General features: G+C 47.0%; 1 protein-coding gene across 4 annotated transcripts in view; it reads left to right on the top strand.

Moving 5' to 3' along the window:
• The first annotated feature begins 756 nt into the window (after positions 1 to 756).
• DNAJC6 (DnaJ heat shock protein family (Hsp40) member C6) overlaps positions 757 to 24222 on the top strand; it is a 52708-nt gene continuing 29242 nt past the window's right edge. Inside the window, exons 1-2 of one of the 4 annotated variants that reach the window (XM_074875823.1) lie at positions 757 to 1188; positions 12989 to 13127. In XM_074875823.1, coding sequence (XP_074731924.1) covers positions 13115 to 13127 — 13 coding nt within the window. In that variant the 5' untranslated portion in view covers positions 757 to 1188; positions 12989 to 13114. Of the gene's footprint in view, positions 1189 to 9755; positions 9775 to 12928; positions 13128 to 23156; positions 23878 to 24222 lie in introns of those variants that run through there. The other 3 variants (XM_074875825.1, XM_074875822.1, XM_074875826.1) reach the window with 3 other exon arrangements.

Genomic DNA, 24222 nt, shown 5'->3' with positions numbered 1-24222 from the left:
GAGGAATGTGTGACTGCCAAAATAGCTAAGACCAAAGCCTTGGCTCTCCCTGAGTGCCATCAGGGTAGCAGGGGTGGCACAAGGGTGGGTGTCCCTGTCCCTGCAGCCTGACCCACAGCACATGGTGGGGTGCCTCCGGCCCCCCCCAACATGGAGGGCTTCTCCCCAGCCGCAGGGGACACTCACCCAAACCCAGCACGGCCGGGCGTGCGGACAAACCACCCTGGCACCCTCAAAGCAGCGTGGCCCTACTAAATATTTCTGTGAATCTCAGAACAACACCAAAAGCATGAAAATTCCCACCTTTCCCTTATATTTGTATATATTGTGCAATATCGATCCCTTCAGGTAAGGTTTGTAGCATATTACTCTTTATTTGCTTTCTGCACTCCATGCTGCTTATTTACAGCCCAGTTATTTTAACTGGTCCTTTCACGTATCTGCCCCGGGGGACCTGTGCCTTGAACTCCTCTGTCATCTCCCCATCAGGCATTACACTGCTCTGCTCCCCCTGGGCATTGTGCGGAGAAATTAAAGCTTCTGGGACGCTCCGATGCGGTGGGGATGGGGGATACCCAAGGGAGATAACTGGAATTACCAGAAGAGATGGCATTGATAGCACTGACCCCATCACATCTGTAGTTACGCTGCGGTAAGGATTTGGGGTACTTAATAGCATGTTTATAGCATCAGCTGGTGCTAGTCTTCCTGGGTACCCAGGGAAGTGCCTTGACCAGCATCCCGCCCTGTTCCCAGCTCTGCAAAGCTTTGCCATGCTGCATCCCCGCTGAGTCCGTCCAAATGATTTAACCTTCTCCAAAAAGGAAAAAAATCAGGGGGAGGGAGGGGGGAAAAAAAAAAAAAAAAAAAAAGATTGCTTGGGTTTGCACTTGATCCATCAGACCTGCAGACTCCAGATCCCACTCCATGCCACATTTTAGAAGATGTGATATGTCTGCCTCCATCCTCATCCTTTCCTGAGTCTCTATAATCCCAAATATAACCCGGCCGGGCCCAGAGCGACGCGCAGTTCCCAGGCAGCAGCGTCCCAGCCCGTGGCCGTCGCCCCGTGACCCGGGATTGCCACCGAATGACGAGTGGAAGGCCGGCGTGCAGGAGCACAGCCGGGCTCCCCGCTGCTCTGCCGCAGGAGCTGGGAGAGGAGGATGCACGCGTCTGAAAAGCAAGGTAAGGAAAGCTTAGCCATGAGCGGGGGGCGATGGAAGAAGAGCCAGAGGGTCAAACAGGGGATGTTGTTTACGGCAAATGTGCTGAGTAATCATCGGGGAGGCACGCTCGGGTTCTGCAGCTCGGGATAAAGCAAAAACCCTGCTTTAACGCCTTGTTATATAATAGGTTGGAGGGAAGGTATTGCACTGAAAACTGCTTCCCTTGGCAGGGTAGCACATAGTGCTGTCTGACGGCAAGAGAAGGTGCTGAAATTCAGCAATGTATAGCTGGGCATAGAGCGTTTAATAACCCCGAGCTGCCTCCTGCTCTGGCTACCTCGATAACTCCATGCAGAGTGCGAGCATCTCTTCTTGCACCCCAAAATAGGTGTTTGTGCATTTTAGGACTGTGAAAGTCATTCGGGCAATGAAGAAAAATGAAGTGATTTTCAGGCTTAAAATAGTGATTGTAGCTTATATCTGAACACAGCTATACTTCCCACAGGAAGGGTAATTGGGGGTGTGTGTGAGTATAGAAATGCTGCTATGAAATGCTGATATCCAGCCTTTTGCAGTGCATCCACTGTGAAGCTGACCTTCAACCCTCCCCGTTTTTATTATGTCAAGACAAGCACAGAGCTGCAGTCCCTTTAAAAACCCTCCTTCAGGCCAGAAAGGATAAAAAATATATAGCTAAATGCATATATCATCGCCTTTGCTTCGGGAGGGGATGGCAGGGATGGGGTGGCTGTCAGGGCTGCCTGCTCCCCACGGCACCGCTGCTTCAGGTAGGTGTTTACCCCCCCCCCCCCCAGCATCACCTCGGGAGCACTGCGACTTTAAATCAGGATGTATTTAATGTCTTGCTGATGTATTTGTGGCTGTCCTTACTATAGTCTTATTTTGGATACTGCCAAGGAGAGGAGGAGGAGGAGAGGGAGGAGGAGGTGGAGGGTGAGGAATATTTTGGACAGGCCCCCAGGTCTGCAAACTACAGACTTTATTCACCTTCTGCTTTTGGACTAGGGCCTCCATCTTCTGATATCCCTTCAACTGTGGATTTCTCTTAGTCATAGCCTTCCCTGAGAAAAAAATAAAATCAGATCAAATCAGTGTACCAAGTAAATCAGATGGCACAGGCAGCATGAAGGCAACCTGGGCTGCACTATATTTAGCCAGCCATGACACAGCCGGCTTGTTTATGGTCCCACAAACGCTCCCAGATGATAGATGCAGCATTTCGGAGCGGCCGCAGCCTTTAAGGAGGAACTGCATTTTGTCCTTGAGCCCCAGGTTTTTCCTGCGCGCCGCCGGCAGCGTCAGCGCCAATGTTTAATTGCTGACCCGACTAATCCGCCTGGCTGACGGCTTTGCCCTGCTGCAGATTAATCCCGGGGCCTCCCGTTGCACCCGCCGCGGCGCTTTGCACCAGTCCTCAAAGCGGGATTTTGGGGCAGGATTTGCTAAAAGCCATCTCGCTTTGCTGCGGAAATATGGTGGCAGCCCGGGGGCCACGTGGGAAAGGGAATCGCTGGAGCGTAGTGGTGGAGAGTTGGGTACCCAGATGTGCTCCTGGGTTTGGGGATCAAAACTGGGCTATCGGGGCTCACGGGCTCGGTGCTGACACTGTGGGGTTGTGTTTTACCGCACGCTCAGCTCCACTGCAAAAATTAGATTAGAGATGCTTTTTCAGGGGTGGATAAAGCAGCCCAGGGAATCTCTCAACATTAAAATGCTATATTACATTTTATTATTTATACTAAATTATAAACAATATTTTATGAACTCTTATGGTAGTTTACATTACAATAGTATATGAGGCCCTGTTTTAATAGGCACTGTAAACAACATATAGTTTTCTTTCTCCTGAATAAGTTCTTGTCTTCAGTAACCAGAAATAATAAGGATGGGAAATGATATCACTTACATCCCTTAATCATGGCTGGGAAGCAGAGAGATGGAGAAACTGGGTGTGCAGAACCAAATCATGCAGGGAAACTGAGGCGGGGGCTGGGATTTTCTCCAAATCTTCTGAAATGGGTTTTTTGCCATGCAGGAAACTTGTGAAGTTTATTCCCTTCCCCAGACCGTGTTTTGAAGCAAAAAAAAAAAAAAAAAAAGTCCCAAACATTTGAATCCCTTCTCCAAGTTATAGTTTTCATGGAGAACTTTACAGAAAGAGCAACTTTCTTTCTAGCTCGCAAAGGTTCTGTGGGGTACGACGTCTGTGCCCGGGTCCCCGCCGCGGCGTGGGGGCAGGTGTGAAGGCATCGCGGGGCAGGATGCAGGCAGGCTCGCCGGCTCTGCACACATTTACTCCTGGCATTTCTTTTCCACCCCAACAGATTTTTGAAGGTATTTAAACTGAAGCACATCCACGCAAAACTCCCAGCCTGGGAGCCACACGGCATAATTATTTTAAAGCCACGTGGTATAGACAAGCCCCTGCGATATTACTTTGTGAGTTAACATACGTGGTGATAAATTATTTCCTGCCCTAAACGGTGCTGAAAACCCAAGCTGGATCTGGGTGGAGCCCTTAATTTCCCTCAGCTCCATCACCTGCCCCTAGCTCAGGGTTGTTTGCAGCCTCAGGGAGAGCATCCCACGGCACAGAGCAGCTCTCACTGAACTCTCACAGCAGTGCAGGAGGCATTGCCAGGAGAGGAAGGCTGCTTTGAATCCTTTCTGCTGAGTCAAGCACGCTTCAGCTGGATGTTCATGGAGCTTTTCTATTGCCTGGCTTCTTGAAGGCATCCCAGCAATGCATTCCCAGACGAACGACCAAGCTGTGGGATCTGCAAGAGGCTGATTCAGTTTGCATTGTACGAAATAGCAAAGTTGGGTTTGTTACCTTTCATGGCGTAAAGGGGTCACCAGGAGAAGGCTGAGGGTGTTGGTACCCAGCCCCTGCTCCCTGCCTTGCTTAAAGGGCCTGTAATGTCACCGGGGACCAGACTTCTGGCTCCTGTACCGCTGAATGTGCAGCCTGCATCCAAAGTCATGATGATCTGTTGCAAGCTATTCCCACGCCAATGCAACTGGGTGTCTCTCCCCTTGAATCGCATCCAAGCTATTCTTCCAAAACTGCAGAGAGCTGTGTGGATTGAAAACAGCATTGTGGGAGAGAGCATATGCAGCCTTGTAGAGTCTGCTTGACTATTGCTTTGGAAATGATGAGCCCAAACTGCATTTGAACCCAAACTGCATCAGTTAGGTGTGATGCAGGACATATAAGTCAGTAGATACTGTGAGCTGAGCATCATCTTTTAATGTTTGATGCCTGGGACATCATTTTTTAATGTTTTTATACAACAGCCAGCACAACAAAGCTCTAATACTATAATTTTTAGTATTACATAAAAAATATGCCACCAAAATCTGTAAGAAGGTAGAACCACTTTAATGGGGATGTGTTGGGTTTCTGGCAAACCCTCCTGTGCTATCAGACTCACCTGTATCTTCCTACTCTGCATCACCGGGCCCTCCCTTACATATCCATCCAAGAGGAACCATCACTTTGAAGCTTGGAGTGAGGATGCTCGTCCCCTGGCCCGTTCCTCCAAAGGAAACCCTTATCCCACACATCCTAAAATGACATAGCAATGGGAGCGGGTGAGGTGGGCAACAGCCATCGGCACGGGCTGGCAGTGCCAGCTGTAATTTCTCTTCTGTTTTCATGGAAAGACTCACTGCATTGAGGCATCCTTGGTCGGAGCTACCTGAGAGCAATGACCTGACTATTTTCATTATATTATTTGCTGCTGGAGTCTGACCCTGAGCACAGCAGCGGTAGCTGAAGCTACCCCATGATGACTCACTTGCTTGTATAATTTTTCTCCTTGTTTTTACCACCAGCCATTTTCCAATGCAAACAATAATGCGCTGACAAGAAATCCAAAATTACACTTTGGATTTTTTCTATGCGTTTAAAAACGCAAAAATCTGGGCATTGTATTGTTTTAAACACAGTAGGACAAAGTGCTAATGCAATCTGCGGCTCTGCATTATAAAGTGCATGAGCTGAGTAATTCCTCTTTGCAACTCGTTGCAAGTTGCAAGCAGCCAGGTTTAAAATAAAGCTGAGATTTTTCCGAGGTACCAACTATGGACTCACATCTGTCTGGGTTAAGGCATGTAGAAATTCTCTCGTCGCTAGCAGAAGTGTCTGTGTGTCTCTGAACTCGAGTCTTTTCACTCTAGCAGGGATTACACATATACATATTTTGCAGGCTCGCAAACAGGCTTTAGGAGGGCTATGCCCAGGTTTTTCTTGGTATTTAGCCACTTACCTCACAGCCAATGGGAAATGATGAGTGAACGGTAGTTAGGCAGCAAAATATCTGATTTTTACCTAAATATCTGATTTTGGCCTGAGGAATTGTACAAATGGCTGTACAGCCTCCAATTTTCCAACAGTTTGCAGGCTGGGGGCTTTCTGAGCGAATGACGATACACTCCTATTTAATGGCCCCTTATAGATTTGTTTTTCCCATACATTTCCCCACTCTCTTTGTGAAGCATGTACATTTTTAGCATCTACAACAGCCTTTGGCAAGCAGCTCCACAGCTCAGTGTTGCTGAGGAGCCAGTCAAATCCTTGAATACTCCGAAACAAAGTCTTGGGCTGAAATGAGTAAGTTGTGTATCATCCCTGACAGCACTTTAACAAGACTAAAAGGCAAGAAATACAAATATGCAGACACAGCAATACGCTTAATGGCGTGTGCTCTCATGGAGAGGAAAGGATAGGAAAGAAGATGATAAGAGAATCAAAGACTAGTCACATCCTAAGTCACTGGAAAACTAAAAATAATGATAAGCAGCCGTGCAGGCTCACGGGTGTGCCCCAATTGATTTGACAGATAAGCAAGGCAAGCGCAACCTTGCCGAGGTTCCTGGCAGCGTGCAGTGAACCTGGCCTGCCCAAAGCCCCCAGATACTCTCAGGATAATGATGTGCAAGTTTTGGCACTATGACCAGAAGGAACACTTTTGTGGGAGTGGTTTCTCTGCCATCAGCACTCGAGGGTTTCCTTCTACATCAGGGGTTTCCTTCTACAGAAGCTTGCATAAGGACCATGAATACTCTGAAATGAAATGATGGCTGTTGCTGGACAAATGCTCATGAATATGGTCTTCAGGGTCCATCCACTGAAGAACACATTCACTAGAGCTTCTGCTGCGGAAGCTCCAGGTGTCAGCGAGGCGCTGAGTATTGTGGTTAGGTTTCACTACAGCAAAGGCTCAAGGCTTCCTCTGATGAAGCAAAGAAAAGGTTAAATGGAGTTTAACACTTAAAAACAACTCAAACTTTCTCAGGACCACGTCTGCTTTTCTGCAAAGATGAACAAGACAGGAACAGCCAGTTTGGAAGTTCCTGAATATCAGGGGGGTTAACAAAGGATTAGATCATTTGACCCCCCTCTCTCCACCTGGATCCCCATAAACCAGCCCTGTTTGCCTGTGGCACACCACGCCCCACACCGCTGCCATACGCTGCGCTGCCCCGCGTAGCCACCGCACACAGGCAGCCTGTGGCAGCTCCTTATTTCTCCAGCACACCCAGGCACGGACACACTATTCCCACGTACAGAGAAAGGAACCACACGGCCATCCTTGACTCTAGTCCAAATACCACTTATTTATCCTCAGTACAAGTCTGGATACTGCTTTCAAATCATATTTCTGGCTCTGTACCGAGAGCTGGTACCCATTTTGCTATCACGTGCCCATTCCCAGAGTAGTGCACGGGAATCGATGCTCCTGGCCAGCCCATGGCACGGCCCAAGCGATGAATGGAGCCTCCAGATGAGAGGGCAAGAAGAGTGATCCTTGCTGTACAGCCCATGTACACCCCAAAGCTTGACCCACACCTCATCTGAACATGAAAATGCGAGGAGCTTATTCTAGAGGAGTAGGAATTGCAATGGGTCGGCTCCTGGGGTTTTCTTTTGTCAGCTTTCGCCACTGCTATGACAGTGAAGTGTCAGGAATGCAACCCTTACGCATCCTCCCTGATTGCCTCGGTGCATTCAGAGCCTGCAAGAGTGGAAGCTGGTGCCTATAGATAAAACATAAAAGTGATGGGAAGGCTCCTGCCAGAGGGAGGGAGGGTCTAGCTAACGCTGTAACAGGGTAGGACTCGGCCTAAGATCAAGGCAGTCCCAGGCTGAGGATCTGGCTATTTTGAGAGAAAATGATTGTTTAGAAGATGCCATTTATTCTAAGCTGGCCTCAGAGATAAGTTGTAAGGTAAATCCTTTGGCTGTATATGTAAAAGCTTATTCATTGCCTCTTGTAAAGATTGAGACTGATTTGACAATTGCTATTCTGATGGGAAAGAGAGGAGGAGGTATTTTGGTTCTGATTTTCTCAGGACAAGAAGTAAAGCAAAAAGGGTGATATCACACAACTTCCTAATCACCTTAGTTAGCTGTTGTGATTTCTGAATTGGTATATTTAAAAAGAAAAAAAAAACCCAAAAAACCTATAACCTTCTTCTGAGGTGGAACTGTTTTGGCTCTCACCATGGCTTTGCTTTTATTCCTCACCTCACTAAGCCTTCATCAGGAGGGAAATGCAATTCTAAGGTGACAAGAACCAGGTGGGTTGAGTGGAAAGAGCAGATGCAATCATGAGGTAACACTTTCTTGAAGCTCATTCAAATGACGCTAGATGGCTTAAGTTTTTAAGATCTTTGGTTTATGTTTGAACACACCAGGACAAAAAATAAAACAGAAAAATTAAGATATTCTTTATCTGTGGCAGTAATGGCCCACAATCCAGCAGCATTATTTCTTACAGTTCATCTGTGCTGATAGTAATTGGGGTGGTCCTAGCCCAGACAAGGAGTTTGTCAGCTGTAATCCATTCAATCAGGTTTGCTTAACCAGGGTTAAACAAGTGGCTCTTATTTAAAATTCTGGCAGGTGTGGAGGCCTTGAGCATCTTGGGGGTGGAGGTGTTGGTGTTAGTGCTCCTTGGGGACATAGGTAGTGGGACAGACTTTTTCCAAAGATTATAGGGTTTTTGCTGGAGTAAAATTGTTATGGGGCAGATCCAGGAGGAAAGATCCAACAGAAAAATGTAGAGATGCTTTTGCTTTCCTGCCAGGAGAGTGCTGCAGGCACTAGGGTTAGAGCTGGCCCCTGTGGAGGTTGCTCTTCCCTCCTGGTGGGGCTGAGCTGTTGTGAGCCTGTGGCTCAGTGTGGTGGCTGAGGAAGAGTTTGGGTTTGCTCTGGGTTTTTATCAGGATGTGGAGCTTCTGGGCGTAAATGTGGTTCTGAGATGGATGCAGTTGTCAGTGCTGTTGGTTCTACACCCCATTAGTTTTTAGGGCAGGAAAGATGCCTGTACCACACCAAATTTTCAAAGACTAACTAGATTAAGTGTCAAAATCCTGTAACTTTGTACTGATGGAGACTTCAGTTTTCTCAAGAGCATTTGGTCAGTCATGGTCTTTGAATCCTTTCTAATGCTTTGGAGTAAGAATTTGGGTTTTGGCTCCTTTTGGTCAAAAGGAAACTTAAACTGGATCTCTTTTGCTTTTTAGCAATGTGTGCAGCAATGGCTGTGCTGTAGGTCTGGGCACTAAACACATACAAAAAGGTGGTGGCTGTTATTTTTTCAGACCATCAAAAGTTCATCAAACTACTTTGATTTAAGCCTCCTTCTGCTGGCAGGATGGCTCATAGCAGATCAAATCCTTGATAACGTAGCAATGTGTGATGGGGGGTTGCTAGAAGTTCTCCAAAATGTAGCTGTGGCTGAATGCTATGGGTACTCCTTCCAACATTTCAAGGAAGGTAAGCAGAGTTAAAGGGCTTGCACTTTTTTTTTTTTTGGAAGCCCATTTTATAGGGTACTTTTTATAGTAATGTTGAAGGTAGCCTAAATTCAGGATTTTTTGCATTAAGGTTATTTGGTGAGGGTTTGAGTGCTTTGAAGAAGGAAAAGGCAAAAATATTAATTCTCTAGAGTATGTTTTGATGGCCTGGTGTCCCACTGCAAGGAGCATGTAAGCATGAGGAAACAGGCAAGAGGAAAGAAATTACTGTAGCTTGGGCTGCAGAGAGAAGGAGCTGCCCTGTGCAGCAGTATGAAAATAGAAATATGAGATCTGCTTGAGCAAATCTTATTTTTCTTAACAACACATTTATTTTTTTTTTCAGGCAGTAATAGCAGTCCACATCATACAGCAGAGCCGGTACTTCCCATATACTTATCCATGTACATACATCTGGGTTTGGACTTCTTGCAGAAACACTTTGTGCAGGGAGAGTTCATTGTTCAAATTTGGAAAAAGATGTTTAGTTTATTGAGTTTTAAAGGTGTTGCTCCAGATACTAAATGAATTTTCAAGCTATATTTATAGTTCCCCCAACACTCCACAGTTTGAATGCGTTCATGAAGAATTAAGAGTATAATATTTCACTTTAACTGTTCATCTAGTTGGAGGAGAGGTGGAAAAAATGAAATTGCACCTCAGTATCGTTGGTGCTTGATTACAGCTACGAGAAGAGACTTTACCCAGGAGAGGCTGCAACCCAGACAGAGAAAAGCAGACAGAGTTAGAGGCTGGCAAATCAATTCACCTTTCCAAGGTCAGTAACGGAGAGAGAGTTTGTATCTCTTGAACAACATATAACCCTTCTTTGCATGTCGTTAACGTCTCCCCCAGCCCTAATGGCACCCGCCAGCCTTACCATTCAAACAGAATACATCTATATTCTGTAGTATCATCAGCCACTGCTCAATAAATCTGTAAGGATGTTAATGAATTCTTCTAAGTAGCTGATTCCCTAGCTCTTCTTTCTTTACTCTCATTTTTGAATGTGCAGTTTAACATGTTATTAACTTTGGGGTTTTTTTTCTATATAGCATTCTTTATACTGTAGACCTCCACAAAAAGAGAAACCATCTGGGCCTTCATTAGCCCAACTTAAGGGAAGAACTGGGGAGAGGGGAATATTACTTTATGCGTTTTCTTCAGCTAAACTTCCCATAGGGCTGGAAAATGCACAGATAAGTGCAGCTTCAGCGGAATCCCACACAACGTGCTTCCCTAATCCCATCTCTTTGCATTCGTAGCAATGGTAATTACAAGCAGGGATGGGACTTTGAAGTCTGTTTCCTCCTCCCTCCTCTGCCCTGAGATCCCCTGGAGAGGCTGCTTTGTCCCTGCTTGGTGCTTGTGCCGATGCTTTGCAGAACCCTCTTTCTCCAGGCTGGAGCTTCAGGCTGTGGTGGTGATTCCCGTTTGGGAAACATTGGAGGGAAAGCAAGCTATGATCCCCCAAACTCTGGGACAAACGTGGAAAGAAATTAATTAATAATGGGTTCAACAAGGAGAAGCAATTTGGTTTTTTCTTTCTAAGTATGACTGTACTCTGCCTCTGCAGACGTGACGGTGGCATCAACATTGGGTAAGAAATGTTGAGCCAAAGACATGCTGTGAGGCTCCAGTGGGCAGTGACAACGAGACTGTGGCTGGGGAAGTATAAATTCAGGAGCTGCTGTGGTACTTGGAGAAGGAAGAGCTGTAAATCCTGCTGGAGTGAACCTCTCCTCCTGCTTGTACCCTTTTCCCATGAGAACCTTTTCAGCTGGGCTTTCCTTTTGCTGCCTGATGCAGATAGACCCTTGCTGCTCACCAGTGAGATGATTTATGGATTTAGGATATGAAGTTTTGTCTAAGCTGAGGTTCTAGAGTTGATGGATAAAGGCAGCAGAGCAGGCTAGAGACCACAGGTGATGGTTTAAGATGGGGGATAGGTTATGTAGGGTATTGTGTTGTGTCAGGTTGCCCAGCTCATTCCCTCTAACAGGCTGCAGTTGCCTCCAGTGCAAGCGTGCTTGAGTATTCATGGCAGCATTATGTAGCCTTAATGTGTCCCCTCCACTTGAGAGCCTGGATTCTCGTGTTTGGACTGTTATCTGAGCAAGAAAAATAAATGAAAATCCACCTTGTCCCCCCCAGATTTCCCATTTTTCTTGCAGAGCACAGGAATTGTTGTACCCTACGTGGACTAGGAGAGACTAACAGATGTGATTCCTAGTAAAAATACCTGCAATTTTATTTTTTCTTTATTAAGTCACTGCATATGGGTGCCAAGAGGGAGGGGGACCCCTTCCTATTGGTGAGCATCACAATCTGTGTATTGCTCCATACAGGCCAATGTATTAAGAGCCCAGTAATGAGGGGTTAGAAAAAACCCCACAATTCTAACCTTGAGTTCAAGCTGTCACTGCTGCTAACTGCGAACCATTTACGTCAGGTTAGTTCATTTTAGTTTGCTGCTTGTAAATCTGCTTGGATTTTTCTGAGAAAATTCCGGGTCACAGATGTACGTTGTCTGCACTGTAATATAAAATTGCAGGAGTTATATAAACAACAGCACATGACAAGGTATGGCTGTACCAGATGCCCACTGCCTGGGAGTGTTAAGCAGGAAAATGTAAGACAAGTGTCAGTAATATTTCAAGTTATGGTTATTGCTACAGAAGTGCTTATTGATGTTATTGCTTTAGAAGCAAACCCACACTATTTTTCTAAGCAGAGTACTTTCTGTCCTTTCTGTAAGAGATTGAAGGCGTACTGGTGTCTGGATGCTATGGCTTCCTTTTGCCTTTGTTCTTCCTTAAATTAAACAGAACTCCATTCAGAAGAGTTTTAATAGTGGTCATTTCCTTTGGAGCATCCCCCAGTTCCTCTGCTCTGTGTAAAATGAGATTATGATCTACTAGCCGCAAGACGTGTCGAGCAAGGTATCGCTCATCAGTTGTTCAAGGACACACATTGTGTTGGTCTAAAGTCTGTTTACAGGCGAACAGCTAAAAATAGATTGGTGAGACCTACCAACAAAAAATGGCTTGGCAAGAGGTGGTAGCACTTCTTCAGCTGGGTGACACCAATTTGAAGCCAGCAGTTGCCGGGGCTGGGGCTCAGGATGCCGACGCATCCCACGTCACCCGCTGCGATACTGTGGTTCGGGATTCCCTCTGGTTACTTGCCCACAGACAGCTGCAGCGTTACGCTGAGCCAGAGATGTTCTTTTGGTTTTTTGGAGGCTCAGTGCAGAACTGCTGGGCCATCCCTCCTCCTTTAGACTGCAGAATTGGCCGTGGCAGCCCGTGACTCGATGACCTTGGCCCCTTCCCAAGGAATGCACCTTTTGCTGGCGAGATGAAATAGCGATCGACGTTAAGATCTTTCCCAGAACCTCTTCACACCAGCTGTACAGCTGAACCCTCCGAGTTGAAGGACTTTGTTTGGGGGAGGGATGTGTTTGCCAGAATAATAACCCCGGAGAAGGAAATGGTGTAGATCCAGCACTTTTTGCTAATGAATTGCTTGCAGCAGCTGACAGCAGGGGGGTGCCCAAACCGCTGCGACCGCTTCAGCTCCGCGGCCACCGCAGCATTTCCAACACTTCCCCACCTAATTCCTTCGAAGACATTTCTACCGGGGAGGGGAGGGCCTCAAATCCCACAAACACGGGCGTTTGGGCTGCGGCCTCCGCGATTGCTTCCGGGCCCCGGAGGGGCGGGAGGGGGCGGCACCGACTACGCGGAGGATGGATGGATGATGATGGGGAGCGGGGGGGTGGCCACCCCGTCCCGTCCCGCCCTTCCCCTCCCCTCGGGGCGGCCGAAGCACTTGTCTTCCCCTCCTTGCCCGCGGCGTCAGAGGAGGGATTTTTTTTTTTTTTTTTTTTTTTCTTTCCTTCTTCCCCCCCCCCCCCGTCCGGCTCGCCCATGAGCCTTCTCGGGAGCTACCGGAAAAAGCCGGGTGGTGACGGCTATGAATCTTTACAGCTGGTGGACAGCAGCGCTGACGGCGGCGGGGACAAGCCCGGGGCCAGCGCGGTGGGGGCGAGCGGCCGGAGCCCGGCGCGGCAGCACCAGCAGCCGCCGCAGCCCCGCGCCGAGGGCGGCAGCACCATGGACAGCTCAGGTACGGGCGGGGGGGCTCTGCCCCGCGGGGGGGGCTCTGGCCCGCGGGGGGGTGCGTGGCCATGGGGAGGCTTTGGAACCGCGGACAATAGCGGCCCTTTGTCCGAGGAAGGGAGTGGGGGGATGAGGGAAATCCCAGGCGAGGCTGGGGGAAGCGCCGCAGGAGTCGGCGGCTCCTAAATCCTCGCTGTTGGCTCCTGTTTTCAGCCCCCCCCGGGAGGGAAAGGTGGCTCTCAAGCTAAAATGGATGGGGTGTTTGGGGAGCTTTCCCCGACAGACTTCCTCCCCGGAATCACTGTTACTTCTTTTTCCTCCCGCCCTCCTCTAAAAAAGCACTCATCAAACTGAGTTGGATTAATTCTGGTAGACGATGTGCTGCATGCACCATTTTTTTTTTTTTTTTTTTAATCAGGGAGTAGGGGACCAGATGGTCTTTATGACTGGTAATGGGATAGAGAGCTCTTCACCTCTAAATCACAGGTCCAAATTTGCCTGGATAACCAGTAATCAGGAGTACTCATCTGATGGCTTTTAAGTGATCTCTCGAAACAAACAGGCTCTGGTTCTGGTTGGTCAGATGTGCCCATCGCAGTGAACATCTCCAGCCTTTGCAGAGAACTTCTAAAGATCAAACTTGTCCAGGGAAATAGCCTGTTTAGTTGAGGGGGACCAAATGCGATGTCTGTTCATTGTAACAGGGGGATCTTGCAGCAATACCTACAGTGGTCCATGAAAGAAAGGGGTGGGCCCGAGACAGCAAGCACTTAAAATACATTACCTTTGTTTTAATGTGGTAACCTTGTCTCGAGGGGAAAAAAATCCTTAATGACCTACATCTGGACCTGGGTGGGAAGAAAAACCTCTAATGACCTATGTCTGGACTTGGGTGGGGAGAGTCTTGCCTTGATTTTTTCTCACGTTTTCCCTGATGTAATAAGAGTCATGTCCTCTTTCCCTTTGCCATTTGAATTTGCTTTCAAGAGTTCTTTCTGGGGTTGGCTTTGTTTTTTAACTTTTTTTTTTTTTACTCCTGGACTTTAGAAATATATTTGAATTTGCTGCTACGATAGCTCTGCTACAGTTGCTTGTAATCATAGTATGTGTCAGTAGATTCTTACTCACAGTAGGCTTCCGTGTTACACTTATTTGGATCCTTACGTCGGCATCTGCTGAAATGGTTAGATGTTGCAGTCAGTTTAATATCTATCATTAAAGCAATTATCTGAATGAGTTTCCTAGAACTTTAAGAACCAAAAGCATTAGTGTTGTGGAAGGCAGCATGCCCCTCCAGCCAGGTGTGGGAGCGTGCTGCGGCTCCTGTCAAGTCATGGCTTTTGTCTAGCGTCAGCTCAGTGCGTTATTTGAGTGTTGCTGTTGCAATCATTCTGTTTCTTCAAGCCATTCCCCTCCCTGCCGAGCCAGGAGAAAAAAACTGCTCACAGATAGCTAGACAATACCTTCATTTACAGGTTTTGTGCGATATTCAGCCATTTCGACAACTCAGCTACTCTGGAGACAACGCAGAGCATTAGTTGTATTAATGCCCTCTATCAGCTTCTAGGATGTTCTCCCCTTAAACACATGGGCTTGCTCAAGGGCTGCCTCTGGGATTTGGAACCTAATGGTTAAGAGATCTGTGGTAACCAGAGTTTGCTTCCTTTAGTTCACTTTGCTGCTCTCCCTGCCTAAATTTTACAGGCTCTATAAACAATGACACACATGACACTTAAGCAGCAACAAACCTCAGGCCTTAATATGGCCCTTGAATTGAGTTTAGAGGATTTTTTTTTAAATACCTTTTCTATTTAATAAGGGCTTTTTGGTGGGTGTTTCTAAATCTTCACATGAAATTAAAAAAAGCTGTATTGAGTGTAATGCTCTGTTCTAAACCTGAAGTCCATACTTGTACCTGCCTTGTTCATTTGAACACTTTATGCTGATAAATGCCTAATTTTTATCAGCTTATTGTAAAGACATTTTTCTTTGACAAGTATGAAATTATAAAATTAGCTTAAAGAACCATATCCACCCCTCAGGTGTGCTTGTGATTTCTAGTGATTCAGTAATTGATGCTGCTCATGAATTGTGGGACATGATTTATCTTTAATGCAGTGTGAAGATGGATGGTTGTGGGGGGGAGGGAATTAGGGAGCAGTGTCAGAGAAAGACAGGCAAGTAAGGTGGCTGGGGTTTTGGCTTATTAGGAGCAAGGAAAAAACCACCACCCGCCTTCTGTGTTTTGTTTTTTTAAATAGAGAATATATTCATACTGTGAATACTTGAGACTCCTCCCACTAATGATGCCAAAGTCTAAATTCCCAGGATGGGCAGTGGTAGAGCATATTTTAGTTGGGAAAAGAGACCCAAATTTCTCAGGAAGGAAAAGGGTGAGATAAATTGGGCGTGCAAGGGAGGTGTGCTGCTGGGTTTTGGCGGGGCAGGGGAGCCTCTCTTCTGGGTAATTAGGTGGCAGACCCTGAAGGTGAAATCCTTGAGGTGCCCTGCCCAAACCAGAGCTCGTTATGTACTTCCCATGTGCCTGACCTTCATTACATTTCAGTTTTTCTTTTTTTTTTCTGGTTTTAAATAATGGTTTCATGTGTGGTGGAACAGCTGCTGCCTGAGTTATCAAAATGGCTGTTTGCAGTTGCGGAGTGAAACAGAGCTGAGGTACAACTCTGTGTCACCAGGCAATGTGGGACACTCGGTGCAGCGCCTCGGTTTGTCTGTCTGGCAGGGTTAATTGCTGCGCTTGAGCCGAACACCTCCGGGTGCAGAGAAAGAGCACCTTCGATGAAGTTAAATAGTTAGAGAATCAAACCCTCCTCTTCTCATCTCTCCCCACATATCTTAATATGTACCAGGGCAGTGAACTTTGGGCATAGAAAAATGGCCTTTGCTCTCTGGAAGACATGTGTAGGTTAATACTAAGCAATTATAGAAGGTAGATGGGTGAGGATTTGTGCTGAAGGCAAAGTGCTGGCAATTCTGGGGCAAATTGCTGTTGGTTTAGCTAGTGTGGCTGTATTTGCTATTGCTGTGATGGCACTGACTTGCATGAGTTGAGAAAGAGGGCCCCTCATGGGTTTTTCTATAATTTTTTTTAAACTAATTCAAAGTATTAGATCTCAAAGTATCATCTCTTAATGTGGGCTTGCAATCTCATAAACACTTAGCAATGAAAAAATAATCAGTGGTTACAGCTTTGCTGTAACTTCTGAGTACTTATGATTATTGGCTTAGTATTTTTTTGGACTGGTATTGTTTAATGTCAAAAGAAAAAAAGAAAAAAAAGCCAGGAACCAAGAGCACGGTGTGTGTGGGCAGGAGTTGCTGTGGAAGGCAGGATCTGATCGTGGCTGGAAAGGGAGCTGGTACAGAGGGGCTCCTGCAGGGGCCCTTTGACCCTCCCATGTCTCTGTGCCAGCATGCTGGAGGTGCAAGCACTGGGGTGGAGTGTCTGGCCAGGCTGTGTCCAGTAGCTGAGCCTGGGAAAATAAGATTTTCAAAGTCTCTGGGACTGGTAAGTGCTTCTTGGTTCAGGTCATTAAAAATTCTTCTGCCACCGTTACTCATGCCACGCGGAGGAGAGCTGACGTGAGTTGTTTAACTCAAGTAGTGACAATTTAAGCTGCTCAAAGTACAGCCTGGGGTACCTGTGTGCTCACAGGCAGCATAAACAGAAACTCCTGCCCACAGTGATCTTGAGCACCTTCCTGTTAGGCTTAGGTTTAGCTCAAAGGAGCACTTATTTCGGGTAGGGCAGCCCTATCAGTCACTGCTGGTATCTGATGATGGTTGTGTGGTGACCTTGTCTTTGGTTGCTTTAAACTTTGCCAGACTTAAACCGGTCAGAATGAAATATTGGTCAGTGTGTGGTTTAAATCTCAGATTTAAATCTGACAGTATGGCCTGTTCGTACAAGGTTATGCTTAAATTCTGCAGTGCCTCAGGTGGGCATTAAAGCCCTGTGCAACTCCAGCACATGCCCTTAACTGCTGAATGTTCAGCTCCTGATGTAATGTATTAAACAGCTCCTATAGAATATGCTAGATGCCACATAGTAAAGTGATCAGAGTGCATATCTCTGAAGGGACATATATGTTACTGTCAGTTCGTCCAGAAAGTGTGCTGGACTTGGGTTGGGAGTTTGAGGATGGAGGGAAGGGGAGACAACAGGAGACTTGAGCTGAAGCTGGCAGGACACAAAACATTGCGAGTTCAAAAAACAAAATTCCAAGCAGAGCATCTGTGCAGTCTCCTTTTTGTCTCTTTATTTTTGTCTCTGAAAGTGCTCATGAGAAGCAGGCAGTGAAGAAGCAATTTATTTAGGTTTTTGCTGTGGCATTCAATAATGCTTTCTTAGCAGCTGGCTGAGCATTGAAAGAAGAAGAGGTTCTAGGAAAGAAAAGTAACAAAGATACATGTTGCAAAAGGAGAAAACTCTTTTCTATGCTCTTCTGTGGTGTTTATAAACCAGCTCATCTACAAAATAGCTTTCAAACACTCAGGGGATAGGCTTGCTTGTGCTATGTCCTTTTCTTTTGCAGTTACTCTGCATGAGGAAGCATTTTAAAGAAATTACAAGTGTTGAAGTTGAGATTTCTTGAACTGTTTTACACTTGCAAACATAATCTCTTGTACTCTGGTGATTCCTTTTCACTGAGTCAGAAGAGAGACATCTCCATGTCACTGGCACTGGGACAAAGACTGTCGCTGACAATGTTGTCTTGTTTTCTCTTCTAGCTGCATTTTCAAACGGGGAGGTTCGGTTTAATAACTCTTTTGTTTGGTTGGTGTTTTTTGGACACTTGAATGATTTGGTGTTGGCAGTAGTGCTTTTCTTTTTTTGTTGTTTTGACAGGGAGGAGAGGCAGAGAGAATGTCAATCAACTTTAAAGACCAATTTCATGGTTTGTGCTAGTAGTTCAGTATTCCGGCCTCACATGCATTTTGTTCACTGTAGTATGAGCTTCATAAGCGAAAATATATAACAAATGAAACAAATTTGGCACATTAATGGGGGGTGATTCTGCCTCCCCCCCCCCCCCCCCCATCACTGTTCCTCTAAAAAAGGAAGCAAAACCCCCTCTTTGTGGAAATCCCCCATATTGCTTAGTTGATGGTGCAAGTAGCATTCTCTAGTTACTATTTCTCAACCAAAAGCAGAAATATCTTAATTCTTCAAATTTCCATGAAGTTTACATTAAGGCAGTCTCAAATGAACCTTCAAATATAAAGCCTTGGGCTCATACAATAATAATTCTAGCATTTTATCATAGACAAGAGCTAAAGAGAAGTTCTTGAGCTTTACCCTACAGTGTGCTACGTGCTGCCAGCGGCTCAGAGTGCTTCCCAGGGGAGGTCAGGGACCCTGTTCCAGCCCACACACAGGAAACTGAGGCACAGAAAGGGATCCTGACTTCTTGTGGGAGCTTTTCCCGAGGTTGGAGCAGTACTCGAGGAGGGAGGCAGCGCTGCCTGCCTGGATGTACGCTGCCCAACAGCAGCAGAAATGCACAGAAATCTCCCCGTGCCGTGCCAACGATTCCTTAAGGTGTGAACCCAAATCTGTTCCTTTTCAAAGCATTGAGCTTCTTGGTTCATCCTATCTCCTCTCCTTCCTCCCAACGTCTATAGTATGTGAGCCCCTTGTAAGCTTATAATGGCTTTATTTTCCCAGCCTAACTTCCTCTGAAAAGGATACTGATAGCTTTTGGGAGTGTGAATAACCTGGGGTGACCCTTCTGTTAGAGGTAAAGCTGCCAAGAAGTTCTTGGGCACGTAGTAATGCAACTTTGGGTCTTGAGGCACTTTCTACCTATTCCAGGCAAAAGGTCTGGATAGGTGCAGTGCCAGGTAACTGCTGGCAAGTTGCAGTAAAAAGAACCTGAAGAAACAAACAAACAAAACCCCAAACAACAACAAAAACCCCCCAGCTACTCCCTCATTTGAATAAATTATTGAAGATGTCTTAATGCTCGGGATGTCTGCACCACAAGCTGGGTCTGTGCTGAGCCCTCCGTGCACTGAACTGGTCCTTAGGATGGAAGGGGCAGAGAGCGACTGGGGAGCAGTGGCTTTGGCAGCTGCCTGCGCTGCCTGTCCCTGCCTCCTGAAAGCTGGAAACTCTTTCTGTGCTTACCTCCTGTACCCAGTCCTCTCCCAACTTCGCCTAGTATTGCTTATGCAGTTGCAGTTTGTATTACTGCCTCTGTCTGTGTTTTATGCTAATTGCCTGCTTAGGAAAGAAATATTCTGGCTTTACCCCCGTGTTGGAGCTGGCTGGGTTCTGGGAGAGACTTGCCTCTGGTGAATCCATCTTTCCCCTCCTGCTCAAGAACCCACTGAGTTTTGTCTTGAGCAGTCTCGTCGTTAATACGCTTATTGCAAAATAGCCAAACTGCGTGGTTTTGGGGGTGAGGGATAATACTGGTTTATAATCTCATGTGATTTGTGAGCTGATGAGCCCTTATCGTGCATTAGGCTCCCTGGCTCGTAGTGCACCTCCCTCTGCTTCCCTGTGCCCTTAAAGAGTCCAAACATCCTTATAGCCTGATCTCAAACTTCCCTTTGGCCACGCTGAACTCATTCCCATGGGCTTTAACCTCTTTTCTTGGGGATTACACTTGCTAAAGTGTCCTACTGCTTGGACCTCTCTGCTATGTGTTTTAAAGCATCAGGATGAGTGAAACCTGGGTTTGGGGGTCTCAGTGATGGTGTTATCAAACGGTAGGAGCCTGTTCTGCTGCTGTTGTCCTGCAGTTCTACTCTGCACGTGTTTTCCTGTTTATTTTTACAGAATAACACTTTAAGATATCTGTGCTCTGCCTTGTAGGGAATCTAACTCTACCAGGAATCTGGGACAGTGGTGGAGGAGGGGACAGATGAGACTGGTAGCAAAAAAAAAAAAGGAAAAAAAAGATCAGTCTGCAGGGTCTGTGTGAGTCTGAGGAACTTCCCAAGTAATTTCTGCAGGTAGAAGCACTCTCCTTTCCTGAGAATGCCCCTTTATCACTGTTTTAGCTGCCTCTGTTGCTGCTGATTTCTCCTCAGCCCCTTTGCAAACCACCACTCGGTGCCTGTTAAAAAGCTGATGTAATTATGACACTTGGGCTACGTGTGATCTAAGAGAGGATGTAAGTGCGTATAATAGCATAGATGTTTTAGAGTCTTTGCTTAAATGTGATAAAGCTCAGCTGTCCAGAAGAGAGCTGGAAGGAATGGTTAGGGAGGATTGGGCTTCAGGGCGCTCAGATTGTGCTCTTAAAACGTCGTTGACAAATAAACAACTTGGTTCTAAATGCTGTTGATTATCACTGGCTGCAAAGGAGCCACCCTGCCCCCCGGTTTTCATTCCAAAATACCTGCCACCCTCCCCCTTGAAAGGGGAGTTTAAACTCTTCCAGCGACATCCACAAATTGATTTGCAATCCCCTGAAGAACGAAGTGTTGTGCATGGAAGATAAATTTGTGACATAAAACAATAAATTGGTGTGGGGTTTGGCAGGAGCTGGTGATGCTGGGGGTACCCAGTGACGTGGGGACTCTGCTCTGCCAGGGTCAGTTTGGCTGCCTGTCTGTTTTTTGCACGCATATACCCCTCCATACCTCATGTACCTATATGAGGATGCTCTAATAATGTTGTGGCAGGAGTGCCTGCGCCAGGGCTGCTGCTCCTCCTCCCCTCTGCATGGGCTCTCGTGCAATGCCAAGGTGAGACCCGCAAATACAATAATGGGGCCACAGCAGCCTGGCTTTAACGTCCCTTAATGCTGGTGTGAAATCACGTCCCGCATCACACAGGCTTTGCTGGCAGAGCTGCGTGTGGGAGGAACGTGAGCTGCGGCTGCTCCTCCGCTGGCTGGCGGGGCTGCTGGGGGGGGCAGAAGCACAAATAGTATCATTTTTTGCTGAGTGTTCCTTAAAAACAATTCGGGCTTTGTTGCCGAAGCCACAACAACAGCGGCTCAACTTCTTTCAGTTCGGGGACCTTTTAAAAAGGCCCTTTCTGACAAGGCACAGAGCAGCCTCCACCACTCCCTTGCTCCCCTTTCACGCCATGCCCTGGTAATAGTCGGGGGGGGAAGATAAGCAAACAACCCCCCTGCCCCAGAAATACTTTGTGGGGAGCGAGAAGGCTGCAGCGAGTGGCTAAAAACTTCCAGAAATGTGGAATTTGGGACATACACATAGCAGCTAACAAGGTTTTTCTCATCACAGTGTCAGGCTCTCATGGTACCATAGAAAGAGAATACAGAGGAGCATTTAGTACTCGCAAACTAACCTCTTTTTAGGGAGGGTGGGAGATGAAGGCTTTAATGCTTTTCCACAGAAGAACCATAGTGAGGAACGGGGAAGGTTTAGCTCTTTGCTCAGTCCATCTCTAAAGAAAGCACGGGCAGTAGCTCTCTGAGCAAAACCAAAATAATTTGACATTGAAGATACTGTTACATATAGTCTGGGCAGACTGAGGTAAACCTGCTTCCTTTCTTATGGTTTCATGTCTGCTTTTTGTCTGCCCTTTACAGGCAAAAAGGGTCTGTTTACTCCTCCTATGTAACCTATGAAACGCAGTACTACACTGCCAATCTTCAATTTCTAGATGTCTTGCTTTCACCTCCCCGCTTTCAAGCTAAGTATTGCTTCATCAGCATAAATATTCAAGCTGACATGGTCTTAAATGCCTTTTAAATGTCGGCTCATTTCCCTCTTAATTCTCTGGAGAGCTGGAATTCATGCCCTGTGGTTTGCAGGGTTTGTGGGTTGCCTGGGGGGGCTGGTGCTCAGGGACCCCCCATGCAGACAAGGACCGCAATGTGCAGATCTTGCAGGAAAAGCTTCCAAATCGGGAATTTCTTGCTTGTCCCAGGCAGTGAGCATCTCCATCCGGTGGTGGTGGTGTGGTCCCCTCTGCTGCTGGCTCCTCTGTGGCCCCGTGAAGCCTCTGGTCACAGATGGTGGTGGCTGATGTGCCCATCCCACAGGGCCACACCCGCTTCATTCACCTGTTTCAGGCCCCAAACCCCAGCTTTTATAACAAGACTGGGTTAAATGTCTTTGCTTTTGGCACTAGGCACAAACACTACTTGTGGGACCGCAGCAAGAGGCGTTGAGGCGACGTGGTCCTTCGTGGGGGTACAGGAGAAGGGAGGTATTTCCCTTCTGGATGCAGTGCTGTTTCTTCCTCTGTCTGTGTGCAGATGAGTTCCCTAGTTTGGCTAATATACGCACTGATGATTTTGCTCTGCTAAAGGAGGACATATGACAGTGGGTCTCTCTTGACAGCATCAATGAGTATTAGTCTCTCCTTTAGCTCCCAACACCCCAAAGCTGTCCTGCTAAAGCACTTCACGTCTCTCTCACGGGTGCAACGCCTGTGCCTTTGGCGAGAAGGTCATGGTGGGACAGCAGGCAGAGGAGCCGTGCTCAGCCGTTCCTGGACAGGAGTGCATCCTTCTGAACTTCCCTGGTATCGCAGCCTTCTCCTCCGAAGCTGCGTGCTCGCTGCGGTGGGATGTGTCTGTAGGGACGCAGCGTTTGCTGTGCTGTCTCGGCGATGTCTCTGCCTTGGGAGAAGTTCTCCTCCTGCACTGTGCATCCTTCTCCTGGTACTCTGTAAAATTAGCTAGCGAGCAAGGAGAGAGCTTAAGCGCTTTAATTAAGACTTCTATGCTCTCCAGCTCCCATGCTGTACAGTGCAAGGCTGGTGCTGTTAGCAGAGGCTCCTGTCCAGAGAAATCACAGAATCACAGAATCATTCAGGTTGGAAAAGACCCTTGGGATCATCGAGTCCAACCATCAGCCCTACTCTACAAAGTTCTCCCCTACACCTCATCCCCCAACATCTCATCCAAACGACCTTTAAACACACCCAGGGATGGTGACTCCACCCCCTCCCTGGGCAGCCTATTCCACTGTCTGACCACTCTTTCTGTGAAAATTTTTTTCCTAAATGTCCAGTCTAAACCTCCCCTGTTGCAATTTAATCCCACCCTTTGGCTGCTGATGAGAAAAGGCTGCGATAGGAACGCTACTACAGGATGTATTTTAGTTTTATAAGGGGCTGTAGTAGGTTGTTGCTTTATTTTGTGGTTGCTGGAGATTTATTCTGAAGGCAGAATAGTCTCTTCTCGGAGTAGGCGTTAACTCGGAGCAAGTCTCTTCAGCCAGAACAAATACAAACTTCAACTTGTCAACCAAAGGGATGAAGTTATCTCTGTTCCACACTGCTCCATTGCCTTGAGGAGATCATTGTGGCCATCATCTAGCAGAGCTATTCAAGAAGAGCCATCCCATGCATCTTGGGCACGCTTTGCAGGGCACGCGCAATGGTAAAACTGCTGCATTAAAAGTTCCTTTATCACGGAATAAAAAGGCTGCCGTGAGCAAGTGATCCCTCTGAAACCGGTGCTACAAATACAGGTCAGAAGCGTGTCTCTGAAGTGCACTAAGCCTTTCGGGGAATATCCAATAACTGGGTTAACAAAGAGTTCTTGCTGTGTAAGGAACAGGATGCTTCTGATACACATTGAGACTAATTCTCCACAATGAGACTTCTAGACAGCAGCTCCAACCCATGGTCAACGTTACCTGAACTGCTCTGTGATAACGTGCTGAAAACTGGGATCACAGCTCCTGCTGGCAGGCAGGCTCCTGTGTTGCTCACTCACAGCAAACTATTTCTGTGCAGACAAGCTTGCGACTCCTGTTTCTGCTGTAGCAGAAGATGCTTTTGGAGCTTGTGTGAGGTCTGTGAGTGTTAATTTTGGCTTTGGCTGCAGCATAAGCAAATGTGCGCACAGGATGCGGTTCCTGGTGGGATGGAGGGAGGGAAGGGGGTGTCGTGTGCCTTGGGCACTTCATTGTAGTACAAAATGGGCCTTTTGCCTTTGTGTTGAGGGAGAGAACTGTTTCTCGCTCCTGAATTAACCACCCGATTCTGGTAGGAAGGTCTTCCTGAGAAGGGAAATGCCATTATGCTACTGACTCAATATCCTGACCAAGTTCATGGTGATCACCTTATCTGCACAGTGAAACCTGACCCTCCTTCCTGCCAGGCTCCGAGATGGAGCAACGACGGACTCATCCCTTCA

This window comes from Strix uralensis, chromosome 8 (assembly GCF_047716275.1).
Source record: "Strix uralensis isolate ZFMK-TIS-50842 chromosome 8, bStrUra1, whole genome shotgun sequence".
In the NCBI taxonomy this organism is placed as follows: Eukaryota; Metazoa; Chordata; class Aves; order Strigiformes; family Strigidae; genus Strix; species Strix uralensis.
The sequence above is the reverse complement of the archived record's forward strand: the minus strand, read 5'-3'. Positions and strand labels throughout refer to the sequence as shown.